Source organism: Megalobrama amblycephala, linkage group LG13 (assembly GCF_018812025.1).
Source record: "Megalobrama amblycephala isolate DHTTF-2021 linkage group LG13, ASM1881202v1, whole genome shotgun sequence".
Classification (NCBI taxonomy): Eukaryota; Metazoa; Chordata; class Actinopteri; order Cypriniformes; family Xenocyprididae; genus Megalobrama; species Megalobrama amblycephala.
The window spans coordinates 24635008-24654799 of record NC_063056.1 but is presented as its reverse complement, the minus strand read 5'-3'; the positions used below and the strand labels follow the sequence as shown (position 1 = coordinate 24654799).

The following is a 19792-nucleotide window of genomic DNA, read 5'->3' as shown; positions in this document are numbered from 1 at the left end:
TTAACAACTTTAATCTTGAGATGGTTTTATTTTTTTATTATTGCTTGGCCCTAATCCTCTTCCGTAATTTTGTAGTAATTGTTTAAAAAAACATTTTTTTCTTTTCTTTTTCAACCAGAATATAATCTTGATGTTCCCAGAACATCCCAGTAACCCCATAGCATCATAGTGGTTTTCCATAGTAAATCAGCACTCATATTTTCTTCAAAATAATATTCAAAATCTATTTCTTAATTGTAGCACTTTTTTTTCTTATACCCATAATGCACTACTCCTTGTGTTAAACTCAAATTCCCTAACATCAAAATGTAAAAGCCTTAATATTCTGAAGTCCTTCATACTTTCAGAATATCTCCACAATCAGAAAGGAAGGAACTCAAGGAGGGTTGTGAAAGTACCCAAGATCTTTCAGAAGCTGTGGAACTTGGCCCGAGGACTCAACGATGCTTGGCTGCTGGGGTGTTGAACTGTTTATATTATCCACCCAGCCCATCACTCCTCCCAGCCTTTTAGTCCCACTCACTCTGGTTTAAACCTTGTACACCCTTCTTCCCCCTCTTTTAGCATGGGGAGGAACACTGAGGCCTTGTACTGGTCCAGGCTTGGGGTTCCGGGACCGGTGCCGACCACAGAGGGACCACGTCACTCTCCCCCGAGCCATTTCCTGTCTTAACCCTCCCATCTAATACCAAACAGACCTCATTCTGCTTGCGTCCCCGACAGGACTGAGCCAACGGGCGTGCCAGAACCCTCCGTGCTCTTTGCACTTATCAAAAACATCAGAAAACAGAGAAGGTCAGCATGGAGTGTTAAAAACAGTTTCATAGTTTCAGTCTCGCTGTAGCACCATCTACTCTTTCATCTCATATTTGTTGAGGGCAATGAGTTTTCTGCTATAAACAAGATATATTGATGAATAGGTGTGGCATTTTCTCATAGGAGCAGTGGTGGTAAAATCTTATGTTGCCTATTTGTTTGTTTCATCCTTATGTAAGTGGGTGGAGGATTTACCTGCAGGGGATTGTGATCAGTCCTTGGGCATTAATGAGGTTCATTTGAATTTAAGAGGTTCAGGAATTCTCTGGCACATATTTATGCATCAAAACATCATTTTCCTATCCCAATTTGTATTTTCAAAGACTTTAGTGGCATGATAACATTCAAAGATGCTGCTCTTGTCTAGGACAGTCACAATTTTGTTTAGCTGAAAATTAAAGAAATTGAAATAGGTCTTAGAAATATTCTCTTTGTATTTATGTTGGTTTCATATTGGTTTTTTTTTTTAAAAAAACTTGTACTCTTCTAGACTCCAGAAATGTAGTCATGTAACCAAGTAAACAGTATTTTTCAACATATTTTCCTTACACCTTGATTATAGTTAATCTTAATAATTTTTATAACTTTTTTTAATAACTTTTTTTAAATTACCTGGAAGGTTACTTCTTTTAATACAGAAAATTAAACGTATACTCATCAAAGGTTTCCTTAAAGTAATTATATGATTGTATTGTATTTTTAACAAATGAACAGATAAGATGAAAAAATTAGCGATACTGGTTTGCAGATTTTATATTTCTCATCTTTTTCTTGATTCAACAGAGCTGTGTTGAACTCTCTCCAGGAATACTTGGCATTCGTTTCAGCACATGGTATTTTTTATGCAATAGAATTAGGCAATTCACTATCTTGCTCCTGTTGCAGCATTTGAAATAGCATACTTATTCTTTGCAGCTGCAATTATCAGATTAGTGGTTGGCTGGAAAACTAGTGACTTCTTTACAGGAAATTGCTTTAAATTAAAAACGTACAGTAAAAGGGGACAGTATAGTGGCAAAGATGTATACGAACTCCCACAGCTCACAGCATTAGTCAATTATATTGGATTCAATTGGTTAAATTTGCATGCCTTTGGCTATTTTACTCTGTAGCCATATAAAATTCGATAGTATACCATTTAAAAGTTTGGTGTCAGCAAGGACACATTATATTGATCAAAAGTGGCAGTAAATACAATTACAATGCTACAAAACATTTCTATTTCAAATAAATGCTGTTTATTTGAACTTTTTTTTTTTTTTTTTAATCAGAGAATACTGAAAGAAATGTATGATGTTTCCACATAAATATAGAACAGCACAACTGCTTTTAACATTGATGATAGTAAGAAATGTTTCCTGAGCACCAAATCAGCATATTAGAATGATTTCTGAAGGATCATGTGACACTGAAGACTGGAGTAATGATGCTGAAAATTCAGATTTGCCATCACAAAATTACATTTTAAAATATATTTAAATAGAAAACAGTTCTTTTAAATTGTAATACTATTTCACATTACTATTTTACTGTGTTTTTGATCAAATAAAAGCAGCCTTGGTGAGCATAAGAATCTTTCTGAAAATTCTTTCAAAAAATAAAATCTTACCGACCCTGAACTTTTCAGACAGACAGACAGACATAACCTGTATAGATCTCCGTCCCGCATCTCAATAGGGTTAACTGAAGTATGACTTTCATGCACATTCATCAGCTAACACACCTGGAGCTTTATCACCTCATTTCACCTCGGTTATGGTCTCAGCAGACAAGCACGATCTTGCCTGTAATATCCTCCTGTCTCCACAACCCATTACAACCTTCTCACATGAACACATTTGTTCATCTTCAGACCTAATGGTCTGCTTTTGACAAATATGCCATTGATCGCCCTACTCGTTTGCTAAGCTTTGGATGTTCTTGTAATTTACTCCTCTTTGTTAAGAGGGAGCGCTGGGTTTATGTAGGACAGGTCCAACCTAGACAGCCTTTGCCTCCCACTGGTCTGTGTCCAATTTTGCTCCCCCATGCTCCTTACTGGCTTTGAAGAGCCGCTGGAGTGTAAATCAGCCCATGGGACAGGTGGAGATCTGCCAGCTGTGTGGAGAGCCAGGCAGGAACGTCATCGGGGACGGAAAGCTCTGGTAAAAACCACTGGATCTTCTTTAATAGGGGAGGGAGAGGTAAAAGTAATTGAACTGGACAAACATCATTCATGTTCTCTATTACATCAAATGTGTGTCTGGCAGACAACAAAAAGTAGATTTCTGAAGAAAATGGGAGTGGTGCTTGAAGTCAATGTTGTAGTAATCGAATCCGGACAAGACCTGACTTGGAACGTCTAAAGTCCAAATTCAAGACTATTTTTCTATGAATACTCAAGACCAGCTCATTTGAGTCAGAGTCCAAATGCTCCTAAATATATTGTCTTGGACTCGGATTTGAGTCCAGACTCGAGTACCACAACAGTTGCTGTGATTTTGCCAAGTATTTCAGTTGATCCTGGAACTACAGTACAATTCTGTCAAAAAACATAGTCCTATCCCTACCCCTAAACCTAACCAACTTATCCCATATTCAGAGGGAAATGATAAACAAATGTAGAAGCACCTAACACTGGCCTAAACTTGACATAAACTGTAAACTTGTCCCTAAAATCTGACTGGTTGATTGAAAGGGTCCAGAAACATGTTGTACTTTGTGAAATCACGTTCATGGATATTAAAATGTAATCTATTCCTGAGAAGACAAAGCTGAATTTTCAGCAGCCATTACTCCAGTCTTCAGTGTCACATGATCCTTCAGAAATCATTTTAATATGCTGATTTTGGTCCTCAAGAAACTTTTCTTATTATTATCAATGTTAAAAGCAGTTGTGCTCCTTAATATTTTTGTGGAAACTGTGATATATTTTTAAGGATCCTTTGATTAATATAAATCATTTTTTTTAAATAAAATCTTTTGTAACATTATAAATGTTTTTACTGTCACTTTTGGTCATTTTAATGTGTCCTTGCTACATAAAACTATTCATTTTCAACTATTCATATTCTGCTGACCCCAAACTTTTGAACGGTAGTGTATATATCATAAACATGTTATCTTTGATCCGATTTTCTTATCTCATTTAATAGTTATTTATTAGTTTGAGCTACATGCTCATTGCTCCTAGACGGGCTTTTACTCACTCTTATGTTTTGCTACATACCATAGCAATGTATTAATCCAAATGTTTAAAACCAAACCAATTAGTAAAACATAAAGTAACACACTAAGTTTAGATTTTGGTGTTATGTTTTTTTTAAGTGAAAGTGACACTTTTTCTAAACAGTAGATTCAATGTAGTTCTGTACTGTGAACTGTTTTCAGTTATGATTAGCTTGTAGCTTGGCAGGCTACAGATTCAAAGTAACTTCCCCAACACTGAAGCAAACACTCCCTCAGTTCAGTCAGCGATTCTCTCAAAGGCTCTTTCATTCTTCTGTTCTGTCATGTTTTATTCAGTGTGGAAAATCTTAGTTAATTGGTCTAGAGTTGGCTTTTCATGGCTGTTTCCTTAACAACAGGGGAAAGACCCTTTCTCCCTCCTTTTTTTTCTTCCCCAAACCCTGCCCATTTAAGGCTGGACATCTTTTTTTTCCCTTTTCCTCCCTCTCCCTCTCTCACTCTCTTTCCATGTCTTTCTCTCTTCTGCGTGTGAGGACTGTGTGACAGCTTTTCCTGCTGCTCGTAGCGAACGGCTGAAAGGGAGCGAACACACGGCAGCTTGTAATGCAAACTCAACCTGAGGCAAACGCACATACTACTTAGCGGTCATTGGACAGGACTGTGAAGGCTCTTCTCAGTTCGGGCTGTGTAACGTATTGATGCCATCAGCTCTGGACTAAACTTCCCAAGAAGTCTGATAAAGTGTGTGATGCTGTAGGAGAACAACTTTAAGATTTTTATGTGGTGAGTTTCTGACTTTTCAGCATAACATATTTAGTGATTATTACTTGGCATAACTTTTGTAAACCTGTTGCACTGTACGAAGACAGATGAGAAATTGTTCTCTGATGTTCTTCACTGCAAAAAATAAATAAATAAATAAAAATAAAATTGAATCATCATTTTAGTCTTGTTTTCAGCAAAAATATGTAAACATCCTTAAAACAAGATATATTTACTTGAGAAGCAAAATACTTCAAATTTCTATTTTAGAAAACATGCCTTAAATTGAGTTTATTTTTTATTGTTATTAATGTGTTAAGCATAAACAGTAAAAAAATAAAATAAAATAAAATAAATTATTCTGTTTTATATTGGAAGCAATTTTGCTTTTTAAGAAATATTATGCACAGAAATTTTATATATATATATATTTGGACTTTTTTTCTCTGAAAAACAAAACAAAGATAATTATTTTTTAACTAAATTTGCATATTATTATTCATTTGTTTGTTTCTTACTTTCTTTATTTTACATGAACATTTGTATGATTGTGATGCTGAGTGTTGTAAATAAAGAACTCCAGCACACATCACATCTGTATGAATTTGTTGACTCATATGCTCATGAATCATGTCCTGTAAGGTTATGATTTATGAATCCTCCAGTCAGAGATGTCATCTGTACAGATGGAAGTTATTTTAGATTTTGCACTCATCAACAGTGTGTGTTTGTCTATGGATGTTTCCCTGCATGAGAGTTCAAGTCCTAGACAGAAACATCCTTAATTGAGTTACGTTAGGGCTAGAGCTGCAGCTGTAAATTGGTTAATGTTTTATCATTATAAAAATAAACACCCAGGCTCATTGTGTGCTTATCTGCGGGAAGGTCAATAATAATGTAACGTGACCAGGCAGTTGAGGTGAGTACTTCATGCATGGCTGATGTGTTTCTTCAAACATAAAGGGGTTTCCTGTACAAGAGCCAAGTGAGTAGTTAAAAGCCCCTGTGTTTGCATGCCACACCTTTTGAGTTATAAAATAAACCATTTAAATATACCTTTGACATGAAAATCTATTCAAAGTCTCACACCTCTGAACAGCTGATTGTTAAAGTCTGTTTGTTTTGGCATGCGATGTTACTTTGATTTATATCCCGATAGAGAGATGTGCAAAACTCGCAGCTGCTTTTTGTTTAGAAATGGCTGACTTGTGTTCAAATCCGTTCAGCCCTGCTCTGAGCATCTGCTCTCCTCCGCAAACTCTCTCTACTGTTGTTCAGTGAGCCATCTTATCTTCTTGAGTTAACGGTCTATAGATTTGGAGGCAGGTCAGAGGTTAGTCTCTACTCTAACTGCATTTGTATGTCTTGTTGTATCCGCATTTCTGAGATGGAAAGATAGACTGACTGTAAACCCGAATAAATTGGCAAAACTCAAAATATTTGAGGCAATCAGTTGCTTCAATTTTTAAGTTAAGAAATTCAAAGTTTAAGTAAGCAGAACTGGCAGATTTTTATTTTGTACTCATATATTTTAATTGTTCTTAACTTTTAAATGTTTGAGTACACTAATTCATAATCCAAAAACCTAACTCAGTTAGAACTCAGTTAGGGCCATGTTCCTGGTTGCATTCGCACCAGGAATAGGAACTCTAAAGCACCTGACAATGGTGTCTTTAAGGGCGACATTTACAAACGCTAAAAAACGGTGGATGGAGGATGCTGTGATCGAAGCTGTGTTTGTTGTGTGTCATGGATTTTGTAAAGACGAAGAAATGAAATCTCCAATGACAACTTTCAATATTACATATGCAAATGACAACAGGTAAATGCCGTTATCACTGTTTTCCATGTTCATGAAGTAAATATGTTTACATGGCTTATTAAAAATGCTGGGTGCCGGTGTTTGACAAGCGTTCCAATCAATATACACTCACGTCACTGATAGTTCCTATAGTGCTGGTTTAGGCCCTACTCCCCTGACAGCAACATAGTGTCGGCCCAGATCCGGCCCGCATCTGGTCTGTGTGTAATCCACATCTACCAGATGTGGGCCAGATCTGGCCCACACTATGTTGCTGTCTGGGTCTGAAGTAGGAGCTTAGTTCCCCCCCAGCAGGAGTTCCTAGAACTAAAATCATTCGTAGTTCCTGCGGTGCGAACACGGCAAAATCCGCGTACTTCAGCCAATAGTTCTAGGAACAATAAAAATGTTCCTCCGGTGCGAAAGACTCTATTAACAGAAACTCTTCTAAATTAGCATAACAAAACATTAATCACTACTAAATCTCTCACTTAACATTAATCTTGCGGAAAAACATTATATAACACTTAATTTTAGCATTTACTCTTCCTTTTGAGTGCCATGGGCAAAGCATGCTGGGAAATAGAAATCCCAGCCAGTTTCAGTTAAACTTAAGTTCGTCTAAATTAAAAGAAATAAGTTCATAAAACTCAAAACAATGAAACAGTTCAGTTTACTTAAAATATATCAGTTTTGTGAACTTGAAAGAAAAAGAAAGTGCTAAATACTCATAAAATTTATTTTGACTGAACTAAGTTTGTCCTACTCAACCCATTATGTTATATTATATTATATTATATTATATTATATTATATATATATTATATTATATTATATTATATTATATTATATTATATTATATTATATTATATTATCGCAAGCCTTCTTAAGACTTAAGCTGAGAGGAGCAGACCAAAATGTACCATCACATCACAATAACATTTGTTATTTTTATATTCACTATTATCTTCCCTTCCACTCTTAAATCAAATATGGCACTGAGAGATTGTGTTGTGATTTGATGTCAATGTAATTTGGCCACAATCGTCAATGGCATTCATATGCATATTTGCAGTCTGAATTGGTCTCGGATGCACTGAAGTGAACAAAATTTTCATTTATAAAGTAATTTCTACACACATAGCCCTCAAATGTGTCATCTCTGATCTAAAGACAGAATAGGGAAGGGCTCCACTATGCCTTATCTGAGTTTGATTGATTCAGAGGAATATTTACACTGAAACTCCTTTTGCTCTGAGGGTTTGAAATGTTTAATGACTATGTCAGTCTGTGCTTTTAAACACCTCCCAAACATTCTTTCTCTCCCCCATCTCTGTTTTTATGAGCTTGTGGATTTTGATTGAGAGAATAAATAACCAAATCCAAATAAAACAGCAAATCCCAGATAATATAGCACATAATTTCATCTGAGTGGTATGCATTTGTTCAGTTAATGCCATTGGCTTGATTTACAAACACGCTGTGAGTGTCAATCTCATTTTATGCAGCAATAATACAGCTAAAGCGAATTAATAAAGCCACTGAAATGAGACTTAACATAGGTGTGCATAAAGTTTAACATCATTAATTCAGCTCTTCAAAACTTTTAGTACATATCAATGCCTTAGATGCTTTGGTAAATCTCTATGGGCAGGATGGGGTTAACAATGCCCACCCACCCATGGGAAAGATGGACCACATGTTTTGTGTCGTACAGTAATCAGAGGGCCTGCGTAATAGATCCAGCATGTTTCTGGGGATCTGCAAAGGCCTCCGGGCTCAGATCGATCTGCAGATGAGATCATTGCACTATTTGTGGAGCTTTGGAACTGGGATCACCTGAGGGTTAATCGGCCCATCACCCACACACTTTCTGTGCTTTCACACTGAACCCAAGCAAGCAGAAAAAAAGGCTGCAGATGCACGTGATTAATTAAATCCAAATAACTCTCGCTGCCATTTTCATAATAGGTCTCCTTAGGGTTTTAAAACTAAAACAAGTCTTAATTTCTTTTATTTTAGGGTTTAAGGAAAGGGTAGAGATTGTGTTGTGTTCTCACACAACAATTCTCAATTTCCATATTAAGTGTTTTGACCCTGTTGAGGTGGATAGAGGCAGAAGGTCAGGGTATATGAAACACACATTATTAAAAGAAGTGTTTTTCTACTCTGCATTTGCATAGAAAACTATTGAGGATCTTTGGCTCCATTGACACACACATCTGGTCCACATTAACACCCAAGAGCACAGCGTTCAGCCATAAAACCCCCACTGACACCACAGGCTGGCAAATAATTCCCTCTGTTATATTAAGATCATTGAATGGTATCAAACATCCAACATGAAAATGATCTGACGAAGGGACTTTTGACTTTTAGCTGCATTATTGAAGCTTTGGACTGCGTTCCAATTCACATACTGTGTGTATAGTACAGTACAGTACTGGTGATGAGAAAGTACTTTGGAATATTATGTAGGCTATACAATTTTTAAGTGTTGTAATGGCACTGCCATGTCATAAAATTGCATCTTGTGTAAATATTAGCCTTAAGCTAAATTCATTAGCCTTGAAATTAATTCATTATTACTTTACATTTTGGTTCTTTTTGGTTGTTATCTGAAAAAAGAACCTCACAAACTTTTTTATACTAGTATTGAGCTGGTCATGTGATCTCAGAACATGTCTGCCCCACTCTATGCTATAATACAGTTTGTTTAATTAATTTATTTATAGTACTATACTACTGGTCTCATATACAGTGGGTATGGAAAGTATTCAGACCCCCTTAAATTTTTCACTCTTTGTTATATTGCAGCCATTTTTTTCCTCATTAATGTACATATGCACAGCACCCCATATTGACAGAAAAACAGAATTGTTGACATTTTTGCAGATTTATTAAAAAAGAAAAACTGAAATATCACATGGACCTAAGTATTCAGACCCTTTGCTGTGACACTCATATATTTTACTCAGGTGCTGTCCATTTCTTCTGATCATCCTTGAGATGGTTCTACACCTTCTTTTGAGTCCAGCTGTGTTTGATTATACTGATTGGACTTGATTAGGAAAGCCACACACCTGTCTATATAAGACCTTACAGCTCACAGTGCATGTCAGAGCAAATGAGAATCATGAGGTCAAAGGAACTGCCTGAAGAGCTCAGAGACAGAATTGTGGCAAGGCACAGATCTGGACAAGGTTACAAAAAAATTCTGCTGCACTTAAGGTTCCTAAGAGCACAGTGGCCTCCATAATCCTTAAATGGAAGACGTTTGGGATGACCAGAACCCTTCCTAGAGCTGGCCGTCCGGCCAAACTGAGCTATCGGGGGAGAAGAGCCTTGGTGAGAGAGGTAAAGAAGAACCCAAAGATCACTGTGGCTGAGCTCCAGAGATGCAGTCGGGAGATGGGAGAAAGTTGTAGAAAGTCAACCATCACTGCAGCCCTCCACCAGTCGGGGCTTTATGGCAGAGTGGCCCGACGGAAGCCTCTCCTCAGTGCAAGACACATGAAAGCCCGCATGGAGTTTGCCCAAGATGGTGAGAAATAAGATTCTCTGGTCTGATGAGACCAAGATAGAACTTTTTGGCCTTAATTCTAAGCGGTATGTGTGGAGAAAACCAGGCACTGCCCATCACCTGTCCAATACAGTCCCAACAGTGAAGCATGGTGGTGGCAGCATCATGCTGTGGGGGTGTTTTTCAGCTGCAGGGACAGGACGACTGGTTGCAATCGAGGGAAAGATGAATGCGGCCAAGTACAGGGATATCCTGGACGAAAACCTTCTCCAGAGTGCTCAGAACCTCAGACTGGGCCAAAGGTTTACCTTCCAACAAGACAATGACCCTAAGCACACAGCTAAAATAACGAAGGAGTGGCATCACAACAACTCTGTGACTGTTCTTGAATGGCCCAGCCAGAGCCCTGACTTAAACCCAATTGAGCATCTCTGGAGAGACCTAAAAATGGCTGTCCACCAACGTTTACCATCCAACCTGACAGAACTGGAGAGGATCTGCAAGGAGGAATGGCAGAGGATCCCCAAATCCAGGTGTGAAAAACTTGTTGCATCTTTCCCAAAAAGACTCATGGCTGTATTAGATCAAAAGGGTGCTTCTACTAAAAACTGAGCAAAGGGTCTGAATACGTAGGACCATGTGATATTTCAGTTTTTCTTTTTTAATAAATCTGCAAAAATGTCAACAATTCTGTGTTTTTCTGTCAATATGGGGTGCTGTGTGTACATTAATGAGGAAAAAAATGAACTTAAATGATTTTAGCAAATGGCTGCAATATAACAAAGAGTGAAAAATTTAAGGGGGTCTGAATACTTTCCGTACCCACTGTATAATTATTATAATATACTGATCTGAAGCTCAAGAAACATTTGTAAAGCTGCTTAATATTTTTGTGGAGACAGTGATAATTTTTTTTCAGGGTTCTTTGATGAACAAAGTTCAAAAGAACAGCATTTATTTGAAATAGAAATCTTTTGTAGCATTATAATGCTGCCGGTTTGCATCCTTGTTGAATAAAAGTATTCATTTCTTAAAAAAAACAAAAACTTTTTGACCCCACATTTTTGAACAGTAGTGTATGTATTATATTTGGCTAATGATGTGACTGGAGTGTGCTTTTTTCCGCCTATTTATTAGAAGAACTATTAGTCTAGAGAGGTAAAACTTTTTAATGAGGAAAAAATGACCACTATACAGTGAGGTTTGTGAAGAGATTTGAGCACTTGAGGAAATTCAACATAGGAGCTTGTGTGGTGTTCATTTAGTCTCCTCTTTCTCGGCTGGCATGTGTCTGTAGGGTCAATTCCACATTTGATGCAGGGGTCAAGAATCTGATGGCAACCACATGTCTGACTTGGCTCCAAATTAAATATCCCCCTCGGTAGGAGCTACTGGCAGGAAACACAGTCCAAATGAGTTACACAGTTTAATCTGCTAGATTCTCTGTCAAGAGAAACAAGAAAGAAAGACACTCTATTACACTGTTTTGGAAATGTGACGGTGAGATCCAAGCCTGTAAAGGAGCTCAAGCTATTTCACATAGCGAATGCTTTTACCATGCCACTCTCCTGAGCAGTTTAACAGGCCACACAGCCGGTAGAAATGTGTCCAAGTTTACTGGTTGGATAGTTACCATAATCTCTAAGGTTTTGGAAGTTACACTGAGCTGCTATCTTTGATTTGTTGAGACAATTCTGGAAATGGTTGGTGTTCAGGTGAATCTGGCTGATGGGAGAAAATGAGACCCGAGGGGCTTCATGCTGACTGAGAGATTGAACAGTCAGCATTTCTACAACACTTTTGGATGGTTGTTTATGGAAAAATTCAAGATTATGAGGATGTTGGGGTTGTAGCGTTCTGCCAAGCGCAAAAATGATGATAAAAGCAATGTTTCAAAGTTTCAAATGTCCTTTCAGGGACACATTAGACCCCCCTCACTCCTTTTTCCAACATAGCTGTTTATGGGATAAGAGGAAACCATTTTCTTCTTTTTGGAGTGAACTTTTCATTTTAAAAGCACAGACGCTCCTTGAAGCAATTCCAGTCAAGATAAAGTTGTTTTCTACTGAGGCTGACAGCATAAAATAATCATTAAGAGTATTTGTATATTGACATTCCCTCCTTTAGGCTGTCCACAGTTTGGGAATAGTTTAGCGAGACAAAGAAATACAATTAAATTTAGATTTAAAGTTCTGTATCAGTCACCAAGCCCTTTGCCAAGAAGGCCACAAGCGGTTCAACCACTATGCCAGGAAATTCCAGTGGCTGAAAGAACATTTCTAAGTATCAAAAATATCCATCTGCTTGTTTTGGCTGGCGGTGTGTCATATGAAGGAAAAGGCTGCACTGGCTGCTCAAGCGATGTTTTTCTTTTGATATTGGAGGATTCAGTTATAGCCCTTAATGTCATGGAGTAAATTCCATTCATGCTTTGTGATGATATTTTTGAGTGCTTTACAATGAGGGAGTCATTCAGTCAGGTTGTTTACGGCTGATGTTTCCCTCATGGTCAAGACTGAAGCTTCTGTTCAACGATTAGCAGAAAGAGGACTCGCTCTTTGTCCTGTCACTTTGTCCCCCACAAATCATCCACTAACACTCTTTATTTGGACAGACAACTTAATGTGAAAAACAGAAAAACAAATCAGGGGGTGTTGTTTAGGTATTTGCACTAGATCACAATTTTTTCCTGTCGGATGGAGACTGATCCAGGGGAAGGAAATGCTATTGTGGTCCTCTTATTGTGGAAAAGACTAGAATTATCTCCAGATATGACAGTGTCTGGACTTCCTCCATCTTTCCCATTTCTTTAAACGAACAACGTCTAGTTTAAAATGAGAATTTTTCATATAGGCAGTGTTTGTATTGGCATTCATTTGCACTTTCTTTATTAAATCAACTATTAAGTGAAGTGCTGAAAATTAGTTTTTAAATAATAATGCATGGTTGCTTTATCTGGAATTCGTGCACACGATTTACTATTTCGATTTACTAAATCGTGCGCACGATTTCATTTTTTTTCTTGCATGTCATGTGCAGGGCTCATGGATATTTAACAAAAAAATGTTCCTTGAGGTTCACTTATAATGTTAATAATTTTTTTGCACATACAACAAACAAACAAACAAACAAACAAATACATATGCGGAAAAACAATTATTTTCAACCATTCTGACCCTCTCAATATCTGTTTTAAGTGGGCAGCTCCTTTAAGACTCTTATGTTTGGCTAACGTAACTGCATAGAAAACAGTATCAATGGCCACTCACTATTGCACACGAGCAAGTGTTTTGAAGAAAAAATATCCATATAAAACTGTAATTTACAAACAGAGCATTATGAAATCTTTTACTTACGGGTTGTGATGAAGCTGCGGTCGTTCCTTCCTATTGACGAGACAAATGCCAGTGGGCGGGGCCTGTGGTGCGATGATGTATAACTATTGGTCGATGTCTTGCTCTGGAAGCATATGCAAATGTCTTTGCCCGTGTGATGTCACAGGTCACTCAATATCAAAACAAGCTGTTTTTGGAGCTTGATTAAATAAATGCTTTGTTTGTAACGAGGAGGCTATGAAACTTGCAGGATGTTTTAATGGTACAAAGACCTCTTACATGTCAAAGATCAAGGCGAATTTGATTTCTCAGGTCATGACCCCTTTAAAACAAAGCATATAATACTTTTATCCAGCAAGGATGCATTAAATTGATCAAAAGTGACAGTAAAGACACTCAAGACTGGAGTAATGATTCTGAAAATTCAGCTTTGACGTCACAGGAATATATCTATATCAAAATAAATCAAATAAATAGCCTTGGTGAGCATAAGAAACATCTTACCGACCACAAACTTTTGAACTGTTGTACTTTATGGTACTATATAAAATAACAGGTTTTATCCAAGTCAAAATATTATTTAATGAGACTCAAGGAACCTGACTACATGGGGCTTCACCAACAGTTATTTTTAAGGGTCAGATCAGGTAGAAAGACCTCATAAAAGAACAACTGCACATTTTCACTTCAACCGTGTTTCTATAGTTCGCTTAAACCAATAAATGTTTCCTGAGCCTTATTAATGTCCCCAGATGTCAGAACATACATTGGTATTTTCCCCTTTGCTTTGTCAAGTTTAAATGCAACATCTGTTTTGGAGCAGAACATGAGGTCAAAGAAAGAAAACCGCTGATGTTGGAGTGACAGGATTGCAGGGCAAGAGGCCTGCAAATAATTTCCTCCTCAGGGGAAAAACAAAACACAAACAAAACAACACATCAGGTTAATGGGTGTTTAGATAGTCTTTAAACATGTCTCCGGCTGCCATTAGATTCCACTTAGACACGACTGTAAGCGAAGGGTAAAATTTCTACATCATTATCCTTGGGGTGTTTATGCCACACAGAATACTTTTCTAAATACAGATTTTATTTATTTTTATACAGTTGTATATAATGTGCACATTTTTTATCTTAATTCTACTGGTTATGGTTTCTACGCGTTAAGAGCTTCTAAGAGTCAGCAAGATCCAAATCGGCACTGCAAACAAAAGGGGCTTTACTAAACCAACTCAGACTTTCCCTCTGAAAGAAACCTCCTGCTTTGCAAATTTTTCACAGCATCTGCCTATGAAATATTTCAAAGCTTGGGCTAAATGTTTAGAAACAGCTTTATAAGTAGCATAAACTAAATAATTTAGGCTAGTACTTTGTAGAGTATAAAGAAAGCTGTCGAGAATGAACACAGAGATTAATATCGAAACGTTATTCATGATGCTTCTGTTCAGGCAGTTTACATTATGATATATTTTTCTAACTCAATTCACTCCTGCTAGGTTTGACTCATTCATCATGCACAATGTGAATCTGTTTTAGGCTGTTCGATCTCAAGCTGACCTCCTGCGTGCACAGTGCAATCTTTCGCCTGTCATTTGTTTGCATTGCAAAAGCCTCAGTGATTTTAGATGTGATATGGTCTGATATCTGTGTGTGTGTGTGTGCATCTCTGTGTGTGTGTGTGTGTGTGTGTGTTTTCTTTTGTCATTGTATAGACGGGCAGAACCAGTGTGAGAAGCTTGATCCATCTGAAACAACAGTGCACCATGAAGAGGAACTGACTGCTTTATATGGTAGTGCATTTCTTTTTAAGCCAGTTCTATCTATTTTGTATGAAAATTATTGTCATTCCCTGTATGACTTTCTTTTGTGGAACAAAAACAAAAGTGTTTCAAAGATATCAACATTTTCAATGAACAACAACTTTAATATGGTTTGTTCATCATACAAAGCTATCATATGCCATGCTTTATCGTCCTTTAATCTTCTTAAGACCAAACTGTTAAAAAGTAATTCTTAGTTATATAAGTGCATTTAAATCTGAGTGTGCATACTGAAACAGCATGTGTACAGCAATGATGTCACAGACAAAGAACAATAGTGAGTGAGAAAAGCCAAAGTCAGCAGGAAGTTCTGTATGACTGTAGTGGATAAAAAAAAAAAAAAAAAAAAAAAGGAGCAGAAGGGGCACAGGAAGTGTGGTAAGATCCGGTAGGCGCACAAGACCCCAGGTCTTTGCGTTTTCTGTGGCGCCTGCTACGCAGGATTGATTGAGATGGGAACCAGGCGCAGAACTGTCATAGGGAGGATATGTTTGTTTGGGGTTGTAAATATAACCTCCTTAAACTATTGCCCTCATACTGTACGTGAGGGTGGGGCTGTATTTGTTGACCCTTGGAAAATGAGTCTTCCTTGGGAGTTCACAGTTAGAAAGGAAAAGAATCAGAGAGGAAATACACTACGGACACATACACTGCATGAAAGGAAAAGGCTACAGATGCACTCGGATGGACGTCATCAGGGAAGTGAATTGTGTCATGTCCTTTATTCAGATACAAAAGAGTCTGGCTACTGGCTACTCTCCATTAAATGGAGAAGGAAAAGGGCCCCACTAGCTGCTGGCAATAATGGCCTTTCAAACTCACAAAAGGGGCTCACAGGGATGGACTGTAGACTTTAAAGATGTTTAGACATTTTTACTGACTGTATATATATATATATATATATATATATATATATATATATATATATAATAACTCGTATGTTTCATAGTGCCAGAAAATTGTAGTAGCTATGTGATTGGATAAAATGCTCAGTTTGACTATTCAGATACTTTTACTTTTGGAACACAGAAGCTTGACCTTTGGCCTAGTTTTGGTTTGGTCTGAAATTCATTTTGAATTTTGTTTTCTGAATTTATTCTCTCTCTCTTTTTTTTTTTTTGAAAACTTACTGCAATTTTATAATATGAATATTTACAGCTAATTTTACCTATATAAAAAAAAAAATCGGAACAAATTTTTTTAATGTCTTGTCTCTTTTTTGTATATATATATATATATATATATATATATATATATATATATACAGTACAGTCCAAAAGTTTGGAACCACTAAGATTTTTAATGTTTTTAAAAGAAGTTTCATCTGCTCACCAAGGCTACATTTATTTAATTAAAAATACAGTAAAAAACAGTAATATTGTGAAATATTATTACAATTTAAAATAACTGTGTACTATTTAAATATATTTGACAAGTAATTTATTCCTGTGATGCAAAGCTGAATTTTCAGCATCGTTACTCCAGTCTTCAGTGTCACATGATCCTTCAGAAATCATTCTAATATGCTGATTTGCTGCTCAATAAAAATTGATGATTATTTTCAATGTTGAAAACAGTTGTGTACTTTTTTTTTTTTCAGGATTCCTTGATGAATAGAAAGTTCAAAAGAACAGCATTTATCTGAAATACAAAGCTTCTGTAGCATTATACACTACTGTTCAAAAGTTTGGGGTCAGTAAGAATTTTTATTTTTATTTTTTTGAAAAGAAATTAAAGAAATTAATACTTTTTTCAATCAAAAGTGGCAGTAAAGACATTTATAATGTTACAAAAAATTAGATTTCAGATAAACACTGTTCTTTTGAACTTTCTATTCATCAAATAATCCTGAAAAAAAATATTGTACACAAATATTTTGTACAATTGTACACATTAAATGTTTCTTGAGCAGCAGATCAGCATATTAGAATGATTTCTGAAGGATCATGTGACACTGAAGACTGGAGTAATGATGCTGAAAATTCAGCTTTGCCATCACAGGAATAAATTACTTTGTGAAATATATTCAAATAGAAAACAGTTATTTTAAATTGTAATAATATTTCACAATATTACAGTTTTTTTACTGTATTTTTAATTAAATAAATGTAGCCTTGGTGAGCAGACGAAACTTCTTTTAAAAACATTAAAAATCTTAGAGGTTCCAAACTTTTGGACTGTACTGTATATATATATAAACACACCGAAACAACCAATACTGATTACAAAAATAATTCTTTGTAGTGTTTTGACTTGGGACAGTCAGAAAACACCCAGGGGTCCGTTTCCCAAAAGCATCATTAGCCAACTAACATCGCAAGTTCCGTCGTTAGTAACGTAGTTCAATGATTTGGTGTTTCCCGAAACCATAGTCGAACGAACCATAGCCAAATGAACATTTGCAAACTGCATCGCAAACTTGTGTGGTTGGAATGACAGCTCTTGAGCTGTGGTTAGAAGCATAGTTTCTTGTTTTATGTGTTATATATGCTGTCATTTACATATTTTAGTTTGTCAAGAGATTTTAAGCACCGTTTTTGAAGTGCAAAATGTATGTACATGCTCTAGTGCATAAGAACAAGCCTATGATTGTATATGGAAATAAAGCAAAATAACTGAGAAAAATGAGAATTAGTCCTCAGATGCCATGTCAGTAATATATAGCAAAGAAATCTAGCAATAATTCGATCTCAAATGGATTCATTTAAAGAAGTTTTTACTCCACCACCTGCATGACATCATTCACCAAAGTGGCTGAACGACAGGTTTGTGACAGTATACGGTTTCTGGAAACAGTCGTGACTGGCTAGTCGTGATGCATCGTAGCCTACTATGGTAGTGAAGTTGCGAGTTACGTTGTTGTATGGGAAATGCACCCCAGAATAGCAAGCACGTCTAACAATATTATTCTACATTGTTTTTTATCCAGTAGGTTTGGAAGCAGCCAGGATGAATGTGAAAAGGAAGGAGATGGATTTCTTGAGCAACACTATTGCTGCTTATGCTCACATTAAAGGTCAGTGCTTTTCCCATGTTTTATATTTTTAATATGCAACTCAACAGCAAACTAATACGGAGATGCTCCAATTACTAAACCAGACTTGCTTCCACCTCTATCCAGCAAATCCAGAGAGTTTCGGCCTTTACTTCGTCATCGGCGTCTGTTTTGGCCTGGTGCTCACTCTCTGCCTCCTGGTCATCCGGATTTCCTGCAAACCTCGTACCACTACGGCGCCCTCCACGCCAGAGAAAAAACAGTTGAAAGACTACAGTGAGGAGGAGGAAGACGAGGAGAGCGACGATGATGAGGAGGAGGAAGATACAGGAGGCCTGGAGTCCTCCGTCCGGCACAGCACCACAGAGATTCCCATGAGCAACCACCTCATCACGCCGGATGGGACTCTAAGCAGGAATGTGTTCACCTCAGCTGAGGAGCTGGAGCGGGCACAGCGATTGGAGGAAAGGGAAAGGATCATAAGAGAAATCTGGAGGAACGGACAGCCGGATATCCTGGGAACAGGGACGGGCACTATTGGAAGAGTGCACTACTACTAAAGGAGCGTTAGACTCCTGGATATAAACTTAAGCCATTTCATTGGTTGAGTGCAGTACTTTGAAAGACTGTTAATGGACGCTGTTTCCATTACTTTTTTTTATATGTTGGACTGATGTTATTGTAATCCTACAGACCTTGGGTACAGCTGTTCTGTATGCAACATTTGGACTGGCCAAGTTGCTATCTGTCCCCAAGTCGTGGTGCTTATTGAAGAGTCATTTTGGCGTCTGAGTTGATGTTTTAAAAAGTATTTGTGAATTGTAGGTGATAATTAGATGCTCACAGAAAGCAAATGCACTTTTGCACCATGTCATTTATTGTTTGTTTTCTGCTATTTTTGTAATTAAAAAAAAATGTAATGGGGTCATGACAACATGCAAGTCACATCAAGCATTACCTCACAGGTTATAAAGCCACATGGCAATATAACTAGGGATGCACAGATATTAAAATTCAACATTGATGAGACGATATTTTCATGATTTATACAATTTTGTCTAAATAAATTAAAAATAAAACACTTAAAAACAATCATTAGTTTTAAATGCTACAGAGTGAAATAGGCATCACAACATAATGTGCCATATGAAAACTGGATATTTGCTTTGACATTTGCTAAATATTACATTGTTAAAGGTATACTATGTTCTGTTTTTTGTTCAAAATCAATACAATCAATCAATAAATCAATCCTTCTAAAATGTATTTTTGACTTATTATAAGTGTTTATATTTAGACCTGAAGGGATGGTTTTTGCGAGGAATTGTGTATATACCTGTGTGTGTCTCGTTATAGAGTATGACACAAATAGAGAAAAGCTGCTCAAGCTACTTTGATGCATCCATGGTGTGGGTGTGGCATAGGTTAAGGTTGGTTGTCACAATGAGCTAGAAAGGTTGGCTCAGATCATGCTAAATCTCGGACCTCCGGGAAATCAACCATAAAAAAAAAATGCAGAACAGAGGAGTGTCTACTGGCAAAAAGATAATGCGACAGTGCTTGTAATAAAACAA

At 36.9% G+C, this 19792-nt stretch overlaps 1 protein-coding gene across 2 annotated transcripts; it reads left to right on the top strand.

The window, feature by feature from the left end:
• Positions 1 to 4469: 4469 nt before the first annotated feature.
• On the top strand, positions 4470 to 19480 carry eva1ba (eva-1 homolog Ba (C. elegans)). Of its 2 annotated transcripts, none has more exons than XM_048154052.1 (4): positions 4470 to 4767; positions 15116 to 15193; positions 18156 to 18239; positions 18345 to 19480. In XM_048154052.1, exons 3-4 carry the CDS (start codon positions 18173 to 18175, stop codon positions 18776 to 18778), a joined length of 501 nt encoding a protein of 166 aa, XP_048010009.1. In that variant the 5' UTR covers positions 4470 to 4767; positions 15116 to 15193; positions 18156 to 18172; the 3' UTR covers positions 18779 to 19480. The 2 variants fall into 2 exon arrangements, with proteins under 2 accessions (XP_048010009.1, XP_048010008.1); XM_048154051.1 differs by having other exon boundaries at positions 4472 to 4767; positions 18153 to 18239.
• The last annotated feature ends 312 nt before the right edge of the window (positions 19481 to 19792 follow it).